Raw genomic sequence first — 18,427 nt, 5'->3', positions numbered from 1 at the left:
CAAATACTGAGGTGCTAAACCATTCAGGGCTTTATAAGTAATAAGCAATATTTTAAAATATATACGATGTTTGATAGGGAGCCAGTGCAGTGTGGACAGGACCGGGCTAATATGGTCATACTTCCTGGTTCTAGTAAGAACTCTTGCTGCTGCATTTTGGACTAGCTGTAGTTTGTTTACCAAGCGTGCAGAACAACCACCCAATAAAGCATTACAGTAGTCTAACCTTGAAGTCATAAATGCATGGATTAACAATTTCTGCACTTGACATTGAGAGCATAGGCCGTAATTTAGATATATTTTTGAGATGGAAAAATGCAGTTTTACAAATGCTAGAAACGTGGCTTTCTAAGGAAAGATTGCGATCAAGTAGCACACCTAGGTTCCTAACTGATGACGAAGAATTGACAGAGCAACCATCAAGTCTTAGACAGTGTTCTAGGTTATTACAAGCAGAGTTTTTAGCTCCTATAATTAACACCTGTTTTTTCAGAATTTAGCAGTAAGAAATTACTCGTCATCCAGTTTTTTATATCGACTATGCATTCAATTAGTTTTTCAAATTGGTGTGTTTCACTGGGCCACGAAGAAATATAGAGCTGCGTATCATCAGCATAACAGTGAAAGCTAACACCATGTTTCCTGATGATATCTCCCAAGGGTAACATATAAAACATGAAGAGTAGCGGCCCTAGAACTGAGCCTTGAGGTACTCCATACTGCACTTGTGATCGATATGATACCTCTTCATTCACTGCTACGAACTGATGGCGGTCATATAAGTACGATTTAAACCATGCTAATGCACTTCCACTGATGCCAACAAAGTGTTCAAGTCTATGCAAAAGAATGCTGTGGTCAATTGTGTCAAACGCAGCACTAAGATCCAATAAAACTAATAGAGAGATACACCCACGATCAGATGATAAGAGCAGATCATTTGTAACTCTAAGGAGAGCAGTCTCAGTACTATGATACGGTCTAAATCCTGACTGGAAATCCTCACATATACCATTTTTCTCTAAGAAGGAATATAATTGTGAGGATACCACCTTTTCTAGTATCTTGGACAGAAAAGGGAGATTCGAGATTGGTCTATAATTAACAAGTTCTTTGGGGTCAAGTTGTGGTTTTTTTATGAGAGGCTTAATAACAGCCAGTTTGAAGGTTTTGGGACATATCCTAATAACAATGAGGAATTAATAATAGTCAGAAGAGGAACTATGACTTCTGGAAGCACCTGTTTTAGGAGCTTACACACACAAAATACATTTTTTTGGTCTTGTTTTCAGTAAAAATATCTAAACATCCTTAAATTAAGTTATAATTACTTGAGATGCAATCTTACATAAGATAAGACTTATTTCCTTTAAAACAAACTAAAATTAAGTTATTTTGCACTTAAAACAATAATGAAAAAATGTCTGAAAAATAAACTTGTTTTCCCATTAAATAGTTTATCTTACCACATATTTTCTCATGTTAGTTCTTATCTTAAGCATACAGTCACTTCATTTTGATAAATTCTTCAGAAATCAAGACTTGTGCATTTTATCAGTATAAATAGGTTTAGATATTTGTACTGGAAAACAAGACAAAAATGCATTTTTTGTTTACAATGTCTGTATTCTTTCAGAAGGTCATATAATGTTCAGATTGTGATTGTGGTGAACACAGAGCTCTTTCTCCGGCGCGGACTCATAATGAGGAGGAATGAGGAGGAGACTCATATAAACTCCTGGAGACGCCGGTCTGCTGCTCATCGTCGCTCTGCTGCTCTTCCACAGGTACGTGATCCTCAGCTTCTCTTCTGCTCGCTGGAACAGCTGGATCGATCTGATCCGATGGTTGTGATGTTGTAGATTTACAGCGCTCAGCGTCTGAAGATCTCACTCACCGTGTGTCAGTGTTTGCTGCTGGTCTCTAGACTCTGAAATATCACTGTCTGACCCTCAGATCTTAAATACTGCTTTCACATTCACAGCTTTAGCCGTCAGATCAGTGTTAGATCACCAGGAATGTGCATGCGACTTTAGTGGAGTATTTCAAATAATTCAAATAACTGAAAAATATTAAAGGATATACACTAATGGTCAAAATGTGAATCTGTGTTAAAGTGTAATGTATTTCTGTGATGCTCCGCTGTATTTTCAGCATCATTCCTCCAGTCTTCAGTGTCACATGATCTTCAGAAATCATGAAAATATGATGATGACACATTAAATTGATCAAAAGTGTTAGTAAAGACATTTGTAATGTTAGAAAAGATTTCTATTTCAAATAAATTCTGTTCTTTTGAACTTTGTTCATCTGTGAATCCTGAGAAATAAAATGTATCATGTTAACAAAAACAATATTCATGTGTTCAACACTGATAATAATCAGAAATGTTTCTTGAGCAGTAAATCATCATATTATTCTGATTTCTGAAGATCATGTGACACTGAAGACTGGAGGAATGATGCTGAAAATACAGCGGAGCATCACAGAAATACATTACACTTTAACACAGATTCACACAGAAAACAGATGATTTACACTTTAAGATTTAACAGTTTTTACAGTTTTTGTGATCAAATAAATGCAGCCTTGGTGAAGAGAAGAGACTCCTTTCATTTAAAAAACTAAACGTAATATTTTGTCCTAACTTATGACCAGTACAGTTCTAGTGAGACGTCCCTACGGTCAAACTGGTTCATATTAAGGTGCTAAAGGGACAGTGTTATGATCATCATGTGACACTGTTCAGGGGTCAGTCAGTCAGACACAGTGCAGATGGTGAGGGGGTCTGTGATGATCTTTGGTGATCTGTGGTGGTTTGTTTCTCAGGTTCAGGTCCATCATGAGTTGCCCGTCCTCCGGTCAGCAGGGCATTTACCCACAGACCCCTCAGCAATGGCCCGGTCAGCCCTGCCAACCCTGCTGGTCCTGCCAACCCACTCAGCCCAACTGGCCTGTTAACCAGCCCAGCACATCGGTTCCTGCCACCTGGCCGGTCCAACCCACCCAACCAGGCTGGCCCAACCCTCCAAACACCCCAACACTCCAACCAAACCCACCAACCCAACCAACTCAACCAATTCAACCCTTCCAACCAACCCAACCCTTCCCACCAACTCAACCAACCCAACCGATTCAACCAAACCCACCAGTTCAACCCAACCCTCCAATCCAGCCGAATCCACCCGTTCAGCCGAGCTGGCCTGCTCAACCCCCCACCCCGACAGGTTACCTGCCCTCTCCAGCCCCCCCGGCGTGGCACGGTAATCCCGGTCAGCCTGGTTGGCCCGGTCAGGGACCCGCAGGAGGAGCGCCGCAGCAGTGGCCCCCGGCACCCGCCATCGCTCCTGTAGTAAGACACTGAATCGATGCTTCACCACAGACATCCATCAGAGCAATTAATAAAACACAACGACAGCGCCACTCACATTATTTTCAGAGCCCATATATTTGTTCTTATTTTAATCATAAACTCATTTTGACACATAAAAAAAAAGACTCCGCATCTTCAGTCATTTTGGTAAAAGAGTTATTAAACTCTGTTGTGTTGATGATTGTCTAATTCTGAATCACACCAGCCAAGAGCATCTGCTGTTTGTTGAGCTCAAGTAGATGATGTAGAAACGTTCCTGAGCATATTAATGTTTTCTGGTTTTCAGACGGTTCCATTCAACATGAATTTTCCCCGTGGCATCTACGACAAGCTGATGCTGACTATCAGAGGACAGATTAAACCAGACGCCAAGATGTAAGTGCACACATCATTTTCCATTCGTTTATGTGGAGAGAGTAAATGATGGCGGAGCGTAAGAACTAGTCATATATTTGAATGTTGAGCAGCAAGCTCATTGGCTACCGGTATAAGAGAGAACCAATCAGCTGTGCCATGTGATGATGATGTCATTAGGTCAGATCGAGTTAGACCTATCGGACTGCGCCATCTAGAGTTGCATGCGAGAACTCTGTCTATAAATGACTCCCGATCAAAACATCAAGTGGCTTTTGAAGGAATTGTTGACACCAAAAGTGTCACTAATGTTTCTTCTGCCTCCAGGTTCACGATCAACTTCCTGCGCGGTAACGACATCGCTCTTCACATCAACCCGCGCTTCAGTGAGGGCGGGAAACCGGTTCTGGTCCGCAACCACAAGCTGGGAGAGCGCTGGGGGAAAGAGGAGCGCGATCTTCTGTCTCCATTCCCCTTCATGCCCGGTCATCACTTTGAGGTAAACGACTCCCTGCGAGATCCTCTGCCTAAAAACAGAGTGTTGAAGCGCTTCCCGTTTATGGGTGGAATTAAAGCAGCAGGACAGTCCAGACAGTAAATGACTCTGACCCTCACGTCTCTCTGTAGATGAAGATCCTCTGCACCTTCACGGAGTTCAAGGTGGCCGTCAACAACACGCCTGCGTTTGACTTCCAGCACCGCATCAGAGAGGTCAACCAGATCAACCGCATCAACATCCTGCATGACGTCACGCTCACTTCCGTCAACGTGGAGACGCTCCCGTGAGCCTCAGCGGAGTGTATTAAACATCAGAGATCTCTCTCAGAGAAACACACACCTTCACCAGCTCGCGTGCAAACATCAGATGTCTTTTCTCACGCTGTTCTGGACAGGAGTTTCTTCTTCATACAAATGCTAATGTTTTCACACTGGACTAAAACTTACTGACTGCTCACACAGGGTATAAGAACTTCATTTAAAAAATTATCATTTTGGGAATCTCTTTTAGTTTGTTAGGCATTTCTGTAAAAAAAAAAAAAAAAAAGACCAGCCTGCAAACATTGCTTGTTTTCCTTATGCTATATTATTACAAATACTGAATTTACTCTTTTTGTAAACTTGCTTATTTAGCATAGGTTTAGTTTTATTTTTTTGCTGACTGATTGAAGTGTTAAGTGAAAGTTATAGAAATAGAGGATTTCTTGGGACGTTAACTAACAAAGAAAACCTAACATCTTTACTTTTATTCGGTCATATCTGTACAGTATAACAAGACCCAGATGTCTGAGAAACTTGGGATTATATCACGGTTAAATTTATTATTTGTGCTGAATGTAATGTTGTGAATATTCAACAGAATAACACTGATGTATGCAACACCCCACTAATAATGAGTATGAATTAAAGCATGATTTAAAGCAAATGTAAATGAATCAGAAATCTACCTGCATTAATAACATATTTCAGTTTATTGTGCAAGAAATCAGGTCAAACAAACAATGATGAATAAATAAAATCCATAGCTGATTACTGTGTCATTAAATAAGACAAAACACTGACGAACTGCAGATTACAGACACATTATAAACTTATTTGGCAATAAAACAATAAAAATGGACATTAAAAATAATTAAGAACACAAATACTCTTGTAAAAATAAAAACTATTAACATCCACAAGAGTAAATGACACGGGTGAAACACCTGAGATCAGAAGTTCAAATATACGCACGTGAAACACACACACACACACACACTCTCTCTCTCTCTCTACTCGTCCTGAACGAGTCTCCTCTCCACCGAGCGCAGCAGCAGTTGTGAGTATTGCTCCAGTAAGGCGAGCGTCTCCTTGCCCTCCTCCATCCGAACGACTCCGGACACTGAATCCAGCTCCGATCGCACGTGAAGCAGCGTGTCTGACATCAGCTGACGCATCTGCTGCCGCTCCACACTGCGCTCGGCATCATGGGAGATCAGCTGAAACACCACACACAGTGAGAATGACTCCGTGACAGACTCAGTACAGACAGACGCTAGTCACTCACCGTCCTGTAGAGCCGCGTCGCCGTCCTCACGCTGCTGCACAGGTCAGCTGCGGCCCGTCTGCAGATCTCCAGACCGACCGGAACATCTGTCAACAACATCAGCAACACAGACTCCAGAGATGAGCTCATGACATCAGGAGACAGAACACATGCTGTAACCAATGACTGTGAGAGCACGAACACCGCGTGAACCGATAGAAGAAGAGCGTCGCCGCTGCAAACCTTCATCAGGAGCGTCAGCCTTCTCCATCGCTCGAGGACGAGCCGTCTGCTGGGGGTCTGTGCTGGAGGAGGAGGAGGAGGATGATGAAGAGCAGCTCGGGTCAGACAGAAGGCTCTGAGATGAAGCCGATGTGGTCGGGCAGCTCTGGCGCTGACTCATGCGGGGTCTGACGGCTCTCAACGGAAGCGCTTTGGGAGAGTTAGTGAGGAAGGACGAGCTGCTCGACGCAGGGGCCAGACTCTCGCAGGAGCTGCCCACATGCAGGCTGTCCCCGACGGACGCCGAGCGGCTGGTTTTGGCCATGGAGCTGGTGGTGGGGCTCATGTAGGAGCGCAGGACACGGCTCTGGGACGGACTGTCCCACGGATGAGGAGAGGACGGGGGATGAGGGACGACCTTCTCCAAACTGAGCTTCAGAAGGACGGGACGCGCCTCTCGCCGCAGACGGGACGGAGACAGGGACCTTCCTGCTGCGACAAATAAATACTTTAACTAATATATATAATAAGTATAGTTCAATGGTGACTACATTCATTATAGTATTAGTACAAATTAGTCTTCAAAGTAAAATATATAATTTGAGAAGAAAAAAAGATATTAGTCTTATTTTCTTAAATAAAAAAATTAAGTGACCTGAAAAAAAAATCTGCCAGTACGGTCAGGTCAGAGGAATAAACATTTTCCCTTTAAATAAAGTTTTTTTTTTTCCACTTTGGCAGATATTTTTTTCTTGTCATAAGCATAGTCATTTCATCTTCATATAATTTTTCAGAAAACAAGACTTTGTTTATTTTGCATCTCCTTGATTTAAGGATGTTTGGGGTTTTGTTCTGGAATTTTTTTTTTTTTTTTGCAGTGCAGAAATGCAATGTCAGGTTTTTAACAATATTGTGCATTTAAAGCATTAAAATAAAGCTTTTTTTAAAAAGAAAGCAAAACTGGTAAAATGATCCCATGTGACTCATGCTGTATATTCAGAGTGTTCTGGAGGCATTTGGTGAAAAATAAACCAAAAATGTAATTTATTATTTATCAAGTATCTTAGCTTGATGAACGCTCTTGAAAACCATTTCCTCTCAATCAGTGAGATGTAAATCAGAGGCTTGATCAGACCACACACTCACGGTCGGCGCTCAGACTGTGTGCTGAAGCAGATTTCAGGAGTCCAGGGCAGGAGACACGGCTCAGGTACGGGTGGCTCCTCTGCTCTGGACGATCGGGCTCTCCTGTGTCCTCCATCAGGGGCCTGACGCCGCTGACCGTGGGCTTCACTGCCGCACTGGATCTGAGAGTCTGATGAGGAAACACCGAGTCCATCCTGCATGTGGAGAAGATCCTGTTACTGCATCAATACATGCAGCTGGAGTAAAGCAGAGCATCATCGTGAGAATACCTGCTAGAGGACTTCTGGATGTGCAAACATGCTGAGATGCTTCCTTCAGCGCTCAACCGAGACCCTGAGAACAAATCAAAGATTCAAAAGTTTTACATTCATGCATTCAGCCGATGCTTTTATCCAAAGTGACTTGCAAAAGAAGCAGAAAAACTAGAGTTTACCTGCATGATTGCCGTCCGTCAGCATCTCGGAGCGTCTCCTGACCTCCTGATGTGGAACACTCTCAGATTCACAGATCAGTCGTGTGTTACCGTCACAGGATTCATCATCAGAGCCCAGCGCCTCCACATCTGAGAGAAGAAACAGCTCATGATTCTCCATCTCTGTGCTTCATCCGAGCAGTTACTGGTGGATTCACAAGTTACTGTTGCTTTCATGGATTTGATGACTTTTATCATGAAATCACTGATCCCATGACACCAGTTTTGAGCTACATGAATGTTCAGATATGAAACATAAAACACAACACTCTGAAACTTGCAGGTGCATATATTTATATATTCGTGCAATATCAGAAACTATAATTTGCTCTGGTACCCTCCCTTCCTTTCCGTGGTGACAAAATACACACCAGAATGTCTTCACTCAATGGCTGGATGTCTAAGTGGTGGAATAACATTGGACGAGTTTTTGGGGCAGACCTGACTAACTGAAATGTGATAATCTTTATCCCTCCGGGGTGGTGCAGCTTTTCTCTCTAGAAATATGGCACATAGTCTTAGAGTTTGTACTTGGCTACCTAACTAACAGGTCATGTCCCAAAATCCTTCAAACTGGCTCTTATTAAGGGTCTCATTTAAAAAAACATAACTTGATCCTAGAGAATTAATTACAGGCCGATCTCAAATATCGCTTTTCCATCAAAAAAATAAAAATAAAAGGCAGTATGAAGGTATCATATCGATCACAAGTGCAGTATGGAGTACCTCAAGGCTCAGTACTAGGGCCGCTACTCTTCACGCTTTATATGTTTCCCTTGGGAGATATCATCAGGAAACATGGTGTTAGCTTTCACTGTTATGCTGATGATACTCCGCTCTATATTTCTCAGTGGCCCAACAATACACAATTCAGAAAACAGACAGATCTTTTCCTATTTGGCTCCCAAGCTCTGGAATAACCTACCAAACATTGTTCAGGAGGCAGACACACTCTTGCAGTTAAAATCTAGATTAAAGACTCATCCCTTTAATCTGTCTTACACATAACATACTAACACATTTCTATAATTAAAGTATTTTTAGATTTTTCAGAACCGGGAACACTTCCCATAACACACAATGCACTTGTTACATCATTAGAAGAATGTCATCTACTCTTATATTAGTCTGTTTCTCTCTTATTCCGTAGCCACCAGATCCAGTCTGCATCCAGATCAGATGGTGGATAAGCACACAGAGATGACCTCTACAGCTCAGAATGTAAGTGTAGACCACATCAACTAGATGAGTCCCAGAGACAGATCCCCTACGAAGACATCGTCAACTAGAACGACCATCGGCACAAGACCACAGGAACCAGATGAGCCCTCTGCACCTGTGCTGCAGCCTGGAATTTAACCAAATCATGCTAGTTTCGTCTGGTCAGAGGAGGACTGGCACCCGACTGAGCAGTGTCTCCCAAGGTTTTTCCTCCATTTCTGTAAGCCATGGAGTTTTGGTTGCTTTGGCTTGTTTACTTGGGGAACCTTGACTGATTGAACAAACACTACTGGAAGAGAATTGAACTGCATGATGACATCACTGAATCATCATTGAACTGGAAAATAATTATTTCATTGACTTCTGTTTGCAATCATACTGAATGAGTCGTGAACATGAAAACTCAAGTTGTTTGGATCCTTGTAAAGAAAAACCCAAGTGTGAACACACACAAAAAAAAGAGTTTCATAAAAGGATCATTAACATTCAAAAGAAGTCTTCAGAGTAAAAAAGTAATTTTCAGGGTTTTAATTCTAAAGTAAAATATGCATTTTTAAATTGTATGTATTCCTAATATCCCTTGTGTGTGAGGTTGTACCCTGGTGTCGGTGGTCTGGACTGGATCCTCCGCTGCCGTAGCCCATGGAGGCTCCACTGATGGGACTCTGAGCTTCTGCTCTCTCCTCGTGCTCGACGCTCTCAGACAGAGCTTGTCTCCGGTAGGACGGCCCAGGCAGGCTGCTGGAGCTGGGACCGTAATCTGGGTACAGAACCACACCCTCGGGTTCTGGAGCACCGACGGGAACCAGCCAGGCCGAGTCACGAGGACGCCGGAGACTCCAGTCCTGAACAACACAGAGAACCACATGAGTGTTTCATGTTTATTTGAATAAATCCATTTTAAGGTTGCAACATAATTATATCAAAATATCTGCAGTTCAAATGCTTATTAACTGAAATGAACTGGGCTGAGTAACAGTGACCTGCAGGCTGGAGGTGCTGCCTCGCTCCTCGTCCCGCGGTCGGTCAGTGCTGCTTCTGCTCTGGACTGGAGCTTCAGAGAGTGAATCGAGCTGCCGCAGCTCCAGCATGGACTTCAGCGATCCCACACGACTGGACCAGCGCCTGCGAGGACGGCACGCCACACTCGAGTCTACAGACGCCTCCTGCACACGAGCGTCAGACGATGGTCAGCGTGTCTGTACGGTCATGTGACTTCAGATCATGCAGCTTTACAGCAAGCTCCAGTGAAAGATACTCACCTTCAGCTGTGTTTCATCAGATGCACCTTTATAAGAGAGAAGGTGACAGCATCAGACACTTTATTCCACATCACATTTACATCAGTAAGTGTTGAGATACGTGTGTGTGTGTGTGTACCAGTATATAGGTTTATGAGGACACTTACATGCATAATGACAGGGATACTACAACATAAACATGGCTTATGAGGTTTCCCTGTAGACCAAATGGCTTGAAAACATAGTAAACAGTTTTTTGAGAATGTTAGAATGCCTGTAGTTGTGTGTGAGGGGCAGGTTTAGGGTTAGAGGACCGAAAATACAGCTTGTCCAGTAGAAAATAAAATTATGCCCATGGAGAGTCCCTGTAAACCATATATATATATATATATATATATATATATATATATATATACACATACACCAACATGTGTGTAGTGCTGATATAATATAGATTTTGTTTTAAATTAGGTTTTATATTTTGTTTTTATATAAATATTTGTTAAAGTTTCAGTAATTTTATTGTGTTTTGGTCATTTTCATTAGCTTTTTAATGCATGTATAGTTTTACTTTTCATTTAAATGAAATGTTTTAGGTTTGTAAGTCAGTTTAATATAACTGATAAAAGCTGAAACTGTTTTATAAGTTTAATTAGTCCTTTGATTATGAAGTTGCTGTATATAAAACCAGAGAAGTCCTTCTTTAGAGTAAAGGTTCTGACCCGTCTCTTCAGCGGTCTTCATCTCTTCCTCTTCCTCTTCCTCTTTGTCGTTCTCAGATGGCCAGCTCATGATGGATGTGGATCTGCACACAGAAGAACGTCTGAAACAGACACAAACTCAATTATATCCAAATGACCAGGCTTTAACCACTCAAACGCACATGATGCAGATGTCAAACGCTCCTGTACCTGAAGGGATTGCTCCTGAAGCTGGACGTCCGGTCACGGTGTCTGATCGCAGACAGTCTCTCTCTCATATTGATAGTGAGTTCAGGAGCGAGTCGCCACACAAATATACAGCTGAAACACAACAGATGCAGTCAGTGAGATCCACAGCATGACAGGAGCTGAACAGAAGAACAGCTGGAGTCAAACCTGTCAGCTGAAGACGAGAGCAGACGCCTGCAGTCACTGCTGAACCTCAGAGCCGTGATGTTCTCTGCCAACAGGAAACACAGAGTCACCATCACTGCCCCAATCACCATCATCACCGTCAGCATCATCACCACCATCAGTCACCATCACTGCCCCAATCACCATAAATCACAGTCACAATCACCACACAGTGAGGAAGACAGAAGAAGGCCGATGTTACCAGAGTGTCCGAACACGGTGGCCAGGCTCTCTCCGGTCTGGAAGTCAATCAGATTGATGTTCTTATCTGAGCAGCTGGACGCCACAAACAGACCCGACGGATCAATCTGAACCTGCAGAAATCACAAACTACACTTCACTGACAGAACACAAACAGTAGAAGCAGACCGATCCATGACTGAGTGAAGCGATGCACTGCTGGCTTTCAATGCAATTTGGCTTTTTTAAAATAGGTGCAACATGATGAGAAAAACAAACAGAGGAAGGGCTGTGGGGACCCCATAAAGTTGACCAAAAACCACATTACCCATAATGCACTTTTCAGTTTGGCCCCGCCCATTAGTCTGTCTGTGGGCAGTGGAAGTTTGATCAGTGGTTTTAACACAGAGGAGTTCACAGCAGGGTTAATATTATAGCGGACTAAAACTAAACCATAAAAATGCTACTTGAAATAAATGTCAAATTAAATAAAATATACAAAAACATCTTTAACTTATGAAATTGAAAGTGACATGTAGCTAAGTATGGTGTTCTATACTCTGCATCTGTGCTCTGCATTTTACCCATCAAGTGTACACACACACACACACACACACACAGCATTGAGTAGTGAACACACGCACACACATAAAATTAGAATTATTTACATTAACAAAAAAGCAGAAAATCTAAAAATAAAATCTAATTCAAAATATTAATAAAAAATTTAATCATATGTCAATGATACTAAAATATCATTTGATTCATTGTCAATTTTTATATACTACCCCAGTTTTAATTTATTGAGTAAAAGTCGACACCACAACTATGACAATTACACCACAGAAGAAAAATATCACGAATCACTTTCAGAAGAGACATTTACAGCCAATCAGAATCCATCTGATTATAAAGAGCTTGTGTATTTAAATCACTAAACAGACTGATGTGGTTTCATTATAGTCACTGTTCTGTGTGTGAACACACGTCAGGTGTTTGTTAGCATCACGGTGACAGTGATCTGACCTTCAGCAAACCGCCGTCTTCAGTCGGAGAGCCACTGAAGGATCTCTTCTGTTTGCCGCTGCTGATGCTGATCACTCTAGAGAACCACAGACACACACCAACATCATCAAACCATCTCCACTCCAGCCATCACACGCTCAGACCAGCGTCTGTGTCCTCACCGGATGCTGCGGTCCTGACAGCCCACGGCCGCGTACTTGCAGCTGGGATCCACATCCATGTCATTAGGAGTCGCCTTCCGAACCACATGATGAGTCCGCTTGAATTCAGCTCCTCGCTCCGTCTAAACAAACCAGAGTTAGTATCATTAACTCAAACCATGAGAAGAGTTGTGTTACAGAGGAGCAGAGGTTGTGGTGGTTTTCTCAGGACTCACTCTGTGAGCAGTGCGGATGTAAACACTCTTATCTGCTCCACAGCTGACGATCCGCAGAGTCCCGTCACCGCCGGCTGGATCCAAACATCACGGACAATCACAAGATCAACACCTACCGCACGTCTGCTAGTGTATCATTAGATTACATCGAGCTCTCACCAGCGAAGCGGACAGACGTGATGGAGGACGAGTGCTCGTCCAGAGTCTGCAGCAGACTGTAGTCTTCCTCAGCGTCCAGCACATGGATCAGACGATCTCGACTCGCAGTGGCCAGCAGATTCACACCTGTCCAACACACGTTCAGTCACACACACACACACACAGAGAGAGAGAAACGCTCTGATCTGAACACACACACACACCTGACGGAGGTTTGGAGTATTCCAGACATAAGATCTCAGAGTCATGGACCTCAGCCTTCACCAGCTCCTTCATACTCGTCAGATCATGAATCCTGTCACCACATCAACACAAGATGAAATATATATACAAAAACATAATAATAAAGTAAATAAATAACAGAAAACGAATAATAAATAGTTAAATAATAAATGAATAAAATACATAAACATTATGAAAATAATTTAAAATAAATGTAAGTGAAATATAAATGCAAATTTAAAATAAATGATTGTAAATTAATGATTTTACACGAATAAACCGAAAATAATAAAAAATAATTAAATGAAAAAAGTGAATAATAATAATAATAATAATAATAATAATAAGTAAATAAATAAAATAACCAAATAAATAAGAAAGAAAAAACTAAATAAAAATTATGAAAAGAAGTTAAAATATGAGTAAATAATAATATAACTTAGTTTTAAATTAATTGCAAATAAATGAATAATTTTACTCTAATAAACTGAAAATAATTACAAAATAAAAGTGAATAAATAAAAAAAACAAAATATTATGAAAATTATGTAAAGATGGTATTTTCATGTGAATTTGACATGATCATCTGGACCTGAGTGTGCCCTTTCTGTCTCCGGATGCTAGGTGTCTCCCGTCCGGACTGACACAGATGGTTCTGATCCCGCTCCTGCCATCACCACTCCATCCCTCGGCTTTCTCTGAGCCAGCGATGTCAGTTCCCTCCACGTCCAGCAGGGCTGCGGTGCTGTCCTCCATGTAGAAGATGTGATGAAGATCCTGTGAGAGTTCAGAGTCACTTCATCACTGGTCATCACGACACTCGGTGCTCAGCAGCTGGACTTACGTTACTCAGGACGTTACGGCCGTGAACGCCGTCTGAACTCCAGAGACGCACAGAACCGTCAGACGAACACGAGAGGAACGCATCAGACGAGCCAAACGTGGGCTTGGACCCGTCGCTCTTACTGGGAAACATCTGGAACAGATCATGAAAGAAGGAAAGACTCTTTTCAAAATGCTTTTTATCTTCTGCATTTATTTCATCAAAAACACAGGAAAATTGTGAGAGGTTACTGCTATTTAATATAACTTTTATATGTGAATATCTGTTAAACTGCAATTGATTTCTGTGATCAAAGCTGAATTTTCATTATCATTACTCATGTTCTTCTTCAGTAATTTCCCTTTAACAAAAATAATGCGTCTATTCATCTTCTTCTGTGATGCATTAAATTGAACGTGAAAATTACATTAAAGACATTAATACATTTATAAAAAATAAAAATACAGATGCACATCACAGAAATAAATTAAAGTTTAACAGAGATTCACAACGAAAACTGATATTTTAAATTGTAATAATATTTAAAAATTTTACTGTATTTTTGATCAAATAAACAGCCTTGCTGAGCAAAAAAGAAACAAAAATGGTTTAAATTAAAGTGATAAAAAGTTTTGACTGGTTGGGTGATAAAAGGCTACAGAAAGAGTGTGTTGTCACAGTTGTGCTCAACAGAAAAAGCTATAGTATTGATATTAATATTGATAATGGATGCAGACGTGTATGTGAGCGGATGTTCACCTGGAGATCCCAAACGCAGGACGAGTGATAAAGCACCGAGTGAACTTTGCCCACTTTGTGCAGGTCTCTCGTGTCCCACACATATAAACTGTGGTCATTATACACACAGGACAGCCAGCGGGTCACGGGGTCAAAGGTCACCGCCACTGAGTCCGGGTAACAGGCGTCCGGTGTTCTGCTGACCAGATGCCTGAAGAACAGAGGAGTGAATGTGTGACAGTCTTTCGCTGCTAATCACAGCCGTTAAAGGGTTAACAGAGCTCTGCAGGAAGAGACGTTCACAACCAGATCAAATCAACACTCGACCCATAAACCTGTGCGCTGCGAGACGCATCCATCACTACACAACTACATCCAAGACATTACAAAGATGATGTATTCTGATGTATTCACCGGGGCTGTGTGGCGGCGGACAGCTGGACGCCCAGAGGATGTGGACGGGGCAGTGTGCTGATGAAGCGCAGGTCAGACGCCCCGAACACACGCACCGTCCCGTTCGCACCGCCGCAGAAGATCAGGTCCTCCGTCACCGCCAGCGAGCGCGCCGAACCCGTCTGGACACACGAACACACGTGAGGAAGAGCCACAGGAAGCGGCGCTGGAGGTCATGTGACCTGACTGACCTGCAGGTGCACCCAGCGGTCCAGAACCCTCTGAGCGTTGAACTCACACAGCAGCCCCGACGCCGTCACACAGAAGGTGCTGTCGGACCTCAGGCCTCGTCCACACGCCACGTCACAGAAGAAGTTATTCTGCAGCTCCCCGAGGAGCCCCGAGCGGCCCATCAGCGGCACGGGACACGCCTGCTGCAGAGCATCATGGGAACGCTCCATCACACACTGCACTCTTATAAACAAGCTCTCTTTAGTGTAGTGATGTAACGCACCTGATGAGCGTGAGACGGATCCAGATACCAGAAGCGGACGTGTCGGTTCCCCGCCGTGACGAAATGATTCCCGTCCTCGGAGAAGGACACGGCCGTCACCTTACTGGACACCTTATTGACCGCTATCAGAGCGCTCTTCTGCAGGAACCACGGAGGGAACACATGTAGTGATGCAGGGAAAGCTGCAGGGCATGATGGGTAATGACTGTACCTTCCAGGCCCACAGGTTGACGCTCATGTCGTGCTGTGACCCCACGCTCACGATGTATTTGCCGTTGGGAGAGAAGGCCACGCAGGACACGCCGTACTTGTGCTCCAGCAGCTCAGAGACCAGCGAGCCCTCGCTCACGTCCCACACACACACCGCCGGCAGATGACCGCTCTGAACACACACACTGACCGTTAGCGACTCACACAACCTCTGACCACACACCTGTGAGGGTGACCTCTGACCTCTCCAGTGACCAGATACCGGCCGTCTGACGAGAATGACAACGCGCTGATGCTCTTCCTGACGGACCACAGAAGATTCACAACACACAGGTTAATGGATTCATAAATCAGAATGAAATAAATGTCCTCAAGCCTAGATCAGGATGAGTGTGTTTCTTCATAACTCCATAATAACACTTCCTCCAGTGAAACATCTGCTGTTGTCTCTCACAGATTAGTTTAGATCTGTTTAAACGCTGCTTGATCTGTGCAGATTTCTCTCCTGATTCAGACAGAACAGTTTTTCACTGGAGGAAGTGTTATTCTGGATTATAGACTCTATGTGTTTGAGTTAAAATCATCTTAATGCTGGATGTGTTTCAGGTTTTGTCTTCTCCAGATGTTCACTGATGGACTGGAGTGCTGTGGATTATTGGGATGTTTTTATCAGACTCTCATTCTGACGGCACCCATTCACTGCAGAGCATCCATTGATGAGACACTGATGCAGTGCTGCATTTCTACAAACCTGATGAAGAAACAAACTCATCCTGATCTCTGATGGCCACATTAGGACATGCTCAACTTTCTTTTTTTTTTAATCACATTCCTGAACATCTGGAAGACATTACTGAATGATGTGTGAAAGTGTGGCTCTTCACCTGGATGAGTTGATGAGATGCTGTTGTGTGTTTTTGGCTGGGTTCAGTAACACAACGACACACCTGGAGGAAACAGGAACAAGCACTGCGTTCAGTGTGTGAGTCCATTAATAGGCCTAAACCTTCAACTAATCTTTGTATTTTCATTAAAAGCTGGTTAATCGCTGTAATACTCTCGGGAAAGAGCCACAAGGATTGAGATCTGCTTTCCTTACTGTTAACATCACACCTACTGTAGAAAACAGGAAGATGCCATATTTAATCCAATGCATTTATTAATTTAACATTATGTCTTTCCACGTAAAGAACCTATTTAAACTAAATAACTTAAAAACGCTTTTTGAGAACTAGTCATCCTGACTCAGCTCACCCGGCCGGATAGGCCACGGTTCCTGAACACGGATCGCATGTCAAACCACTGTTTCCTGCAGTCGTGATGCCCAGAACTTTCTCAAGAGTCACCTGAGACAACAGAAAACACACAAACTATTATATAATCCACACAGAGAGTGAGCAAAATAAATATCACTGTACTGCACAGACAACTGAACATTTATGGGGAAGTCTAAATGTTTTTTAAATAAAGTTAAATAAATACTTGAACATAGTAATAATATATAATGGATTCTATATATTGAAATTTGTAATATATAATAAATACAATAAATAAATTATGTTTTAAATATACTATATGTTTTGACATAAAAGGTTTTCAAGGTGGGAAAGAACTGATACTGAACTGAACTTTAGTGCTGATTAATGACATTAATGATCATTGTTCCTCAGAGTTAAAGACCTTCCGCTCGGATTCAAGAGCTCAAAGTCAACACAGGAGCATCATGGGAATGTGCTGATGATGTGTTTAAGAGGTTTGTTCTGTCGATATCATTGATGTGTGAAAGAGTGAAACACTGACAACATCATCCGATTCTGTCCGCACATGAAGAGCGGGTCAACATGAAACCCCTGAGATCTTCAGTCACACGAGATCAAAAGAAGAACTAATCATCAGCGCAATGAACGAAACTCAATCAGCAACAGATCAAAGGACGCGAACGCTGCAGAACTCGTTACATGTTGCGCTCGATGTTTGTTACAGTGAGCAGACATTTGATGAATGTCACAAATTCAGTCTGAGTGTTCAGATACATTCTATGATATGATAATAATAATAATTGTGATAATAATAATAATGAGAGATGCTGATGATAACAGCAGTGGGTTTCTTTACCTGGCTGGACAGACTGTGTTTGAAGCGGCCGCTTCTCTTTCTGAGTTTGATGGACGGCGAGCGCAGGAGACTCTTAATGCGACTCTTGATGGTGAAAGTCTCCATGTCCCTCAGAGTCCAGCATTCACACACCAGCGAGGTAAAACTCCAGTAAACACCACAGTAAACTCAAGCGAGTCGCGCTCAGCCGCGTTTGAATCTCCACCGACTCCAGCGGAGCTAATCAGCGCGTGCGGCGATCTGATTGGCCTCTGTGACGCATGACGTCTCGCTGTGATTACATATTCATGAGTTTGATATAGAGGGTGGTTTGGTTTCTGACTCCTGAAGGATTTGGAGTTGGAGCAGAGTAGGCTAACAATTAACATATGAATAGAAATAGAAATATATTGAAGAAGATATATTGATCCTGATTGGCATATCTTGAGAAGCTGATAAGCATATCATGAGTTTTAAAGGTTTTATTGGCAATAAAATAAAATGAATAATGAGTCAATATTTACA

At 42.5% G+C, this 18,427-nt stretch overlaps 3 protein-coding genes across 7 annotated transcripts in view; 2 read left to right on the top strand and 1 right to left on the bottom strand.

Moving 5' to 3' along the window:
* LOC113068554 (gephyrin-like) overlaps positions 1 to 18,427 on the top strand; it is a 1,122,288-nt gene that overhangs the window by 1,015,671 nt on the left and 88,190 nt on the right. The gene's annotated exons all lie outside the window — the stretch shown is intronic.
* On the top strand, positions 1,707 to 5,083 carry LOC113068591 (galectin-3-like). Its single transcript, XM_026241370.1, has 5 exons — positions 1,707 to 1,787; positions 2,830 to 3,352; positions 3,660 to 3,748; positions 4,055 to 4,226; positions 4,355 to 5,083. The coding sequence occupies exons 2-5, from the start codon at positions 2,843 to 2,845 to the stop codon at positions 4,511 to 4,513; spliced, it is 930 nt and encodes a 309-aa protein (XP_026097155.1). The 5' UTR covers positions 1,707 to 1,787; positions 2,830 to 2,842; the 3' UTR covers positions 4,514 to 5,083.
* LOC113068548 (mitogen-activated protein kinase-binding protein 1-like) lies at positions 5,232 to 18,100 on the bottom strand. 3 transcript variants are annotated; one of them, XM_026241285.1, is made up of 29 exons: positions 17,924 to 18,100; positions 17,063 to 17,154; positions 16,693 to 16,755; positions 16,052 to 16,109; positions 15,810 to 15,980; positions 15,599 to 15,736; positions 15,336 to 15,518; positions 15,106 to 15,266; positions 14,713 to 14,902; positions 13,975 to 14,106; positions 13,723 to 13,907; positions 13,112 to 13,203; positions 12,909 to 13,034; positions 12,750 to 12,823; positions 12,535 to 12,656; positions 12,374 to 12,449; positions 11,370 to 11,481; positions 11,150 to 11,213; positions 10,964 to 11,074; positions 10,775 to 10,875; positions 10,074 to 10,099; positions 9,795 to 9,977; positions 9,410 to 9,656; positions 7,552 to 7,680; positions 7,388 to 7,451; positions 7,119 to 7,312; positions 5,994 to 6,464; positions 5,772 to 5,857; positions 5,234 to 5,703 (listed from the first exon to the last, which is right to left on the bottom strand). In XM_026241285.1, the coding sequence occupies exons 1-29, from the start codon at positions 18,026 to 18,028 to the stop codon at positions 5,497 to 5,499; spliced, it is 3,963 nt and encodes a 1,320-aa protein (XP_026097070.1). In that variant the 5' UTR covers positions 18,029 to 18,100; the 3' UTR covers positions 5,234 to 5,496. The 3 variants fall into 3 exon arrangements, with proteins under 3 accessions (XP_026097073.1, XP_026097070.1, XP_026097072.1); XM_026241287.1 differs by having other exon boundaries at positions 15,336 to 15,515; XM_026241288.1 differs by lacking the exons at positions 15,599 to 15,736; positions 15,810 to 15,980; positions 16,052 to 16,109; ... (1 more) ...; positions 17,063 to 17,154; positions 17,924 to 18,100 and having other exon boundaries at positions 5,232 to 5,703; positions 15,106 to 15,283; positions 15,463 to 15,478.

The sequence above is a fragment of the Carassius auratus genome, linkage group LG45M, assembly GCF_003368295.1.
Source record: "Carassius auratus strain Wakin linkage group LG45M, ASM336829v1, whole genome shotgun sequence".
NCBI classification, from domain to species: Eukaryota; Metazoa; Chordata; class Actinopteri; order Cypriniformes; family Cyprinidae; genus Carassius; species Carassius auratus.
This window is presented reverse-complemented; position numbering and strand designations above follow the sequence as displayed.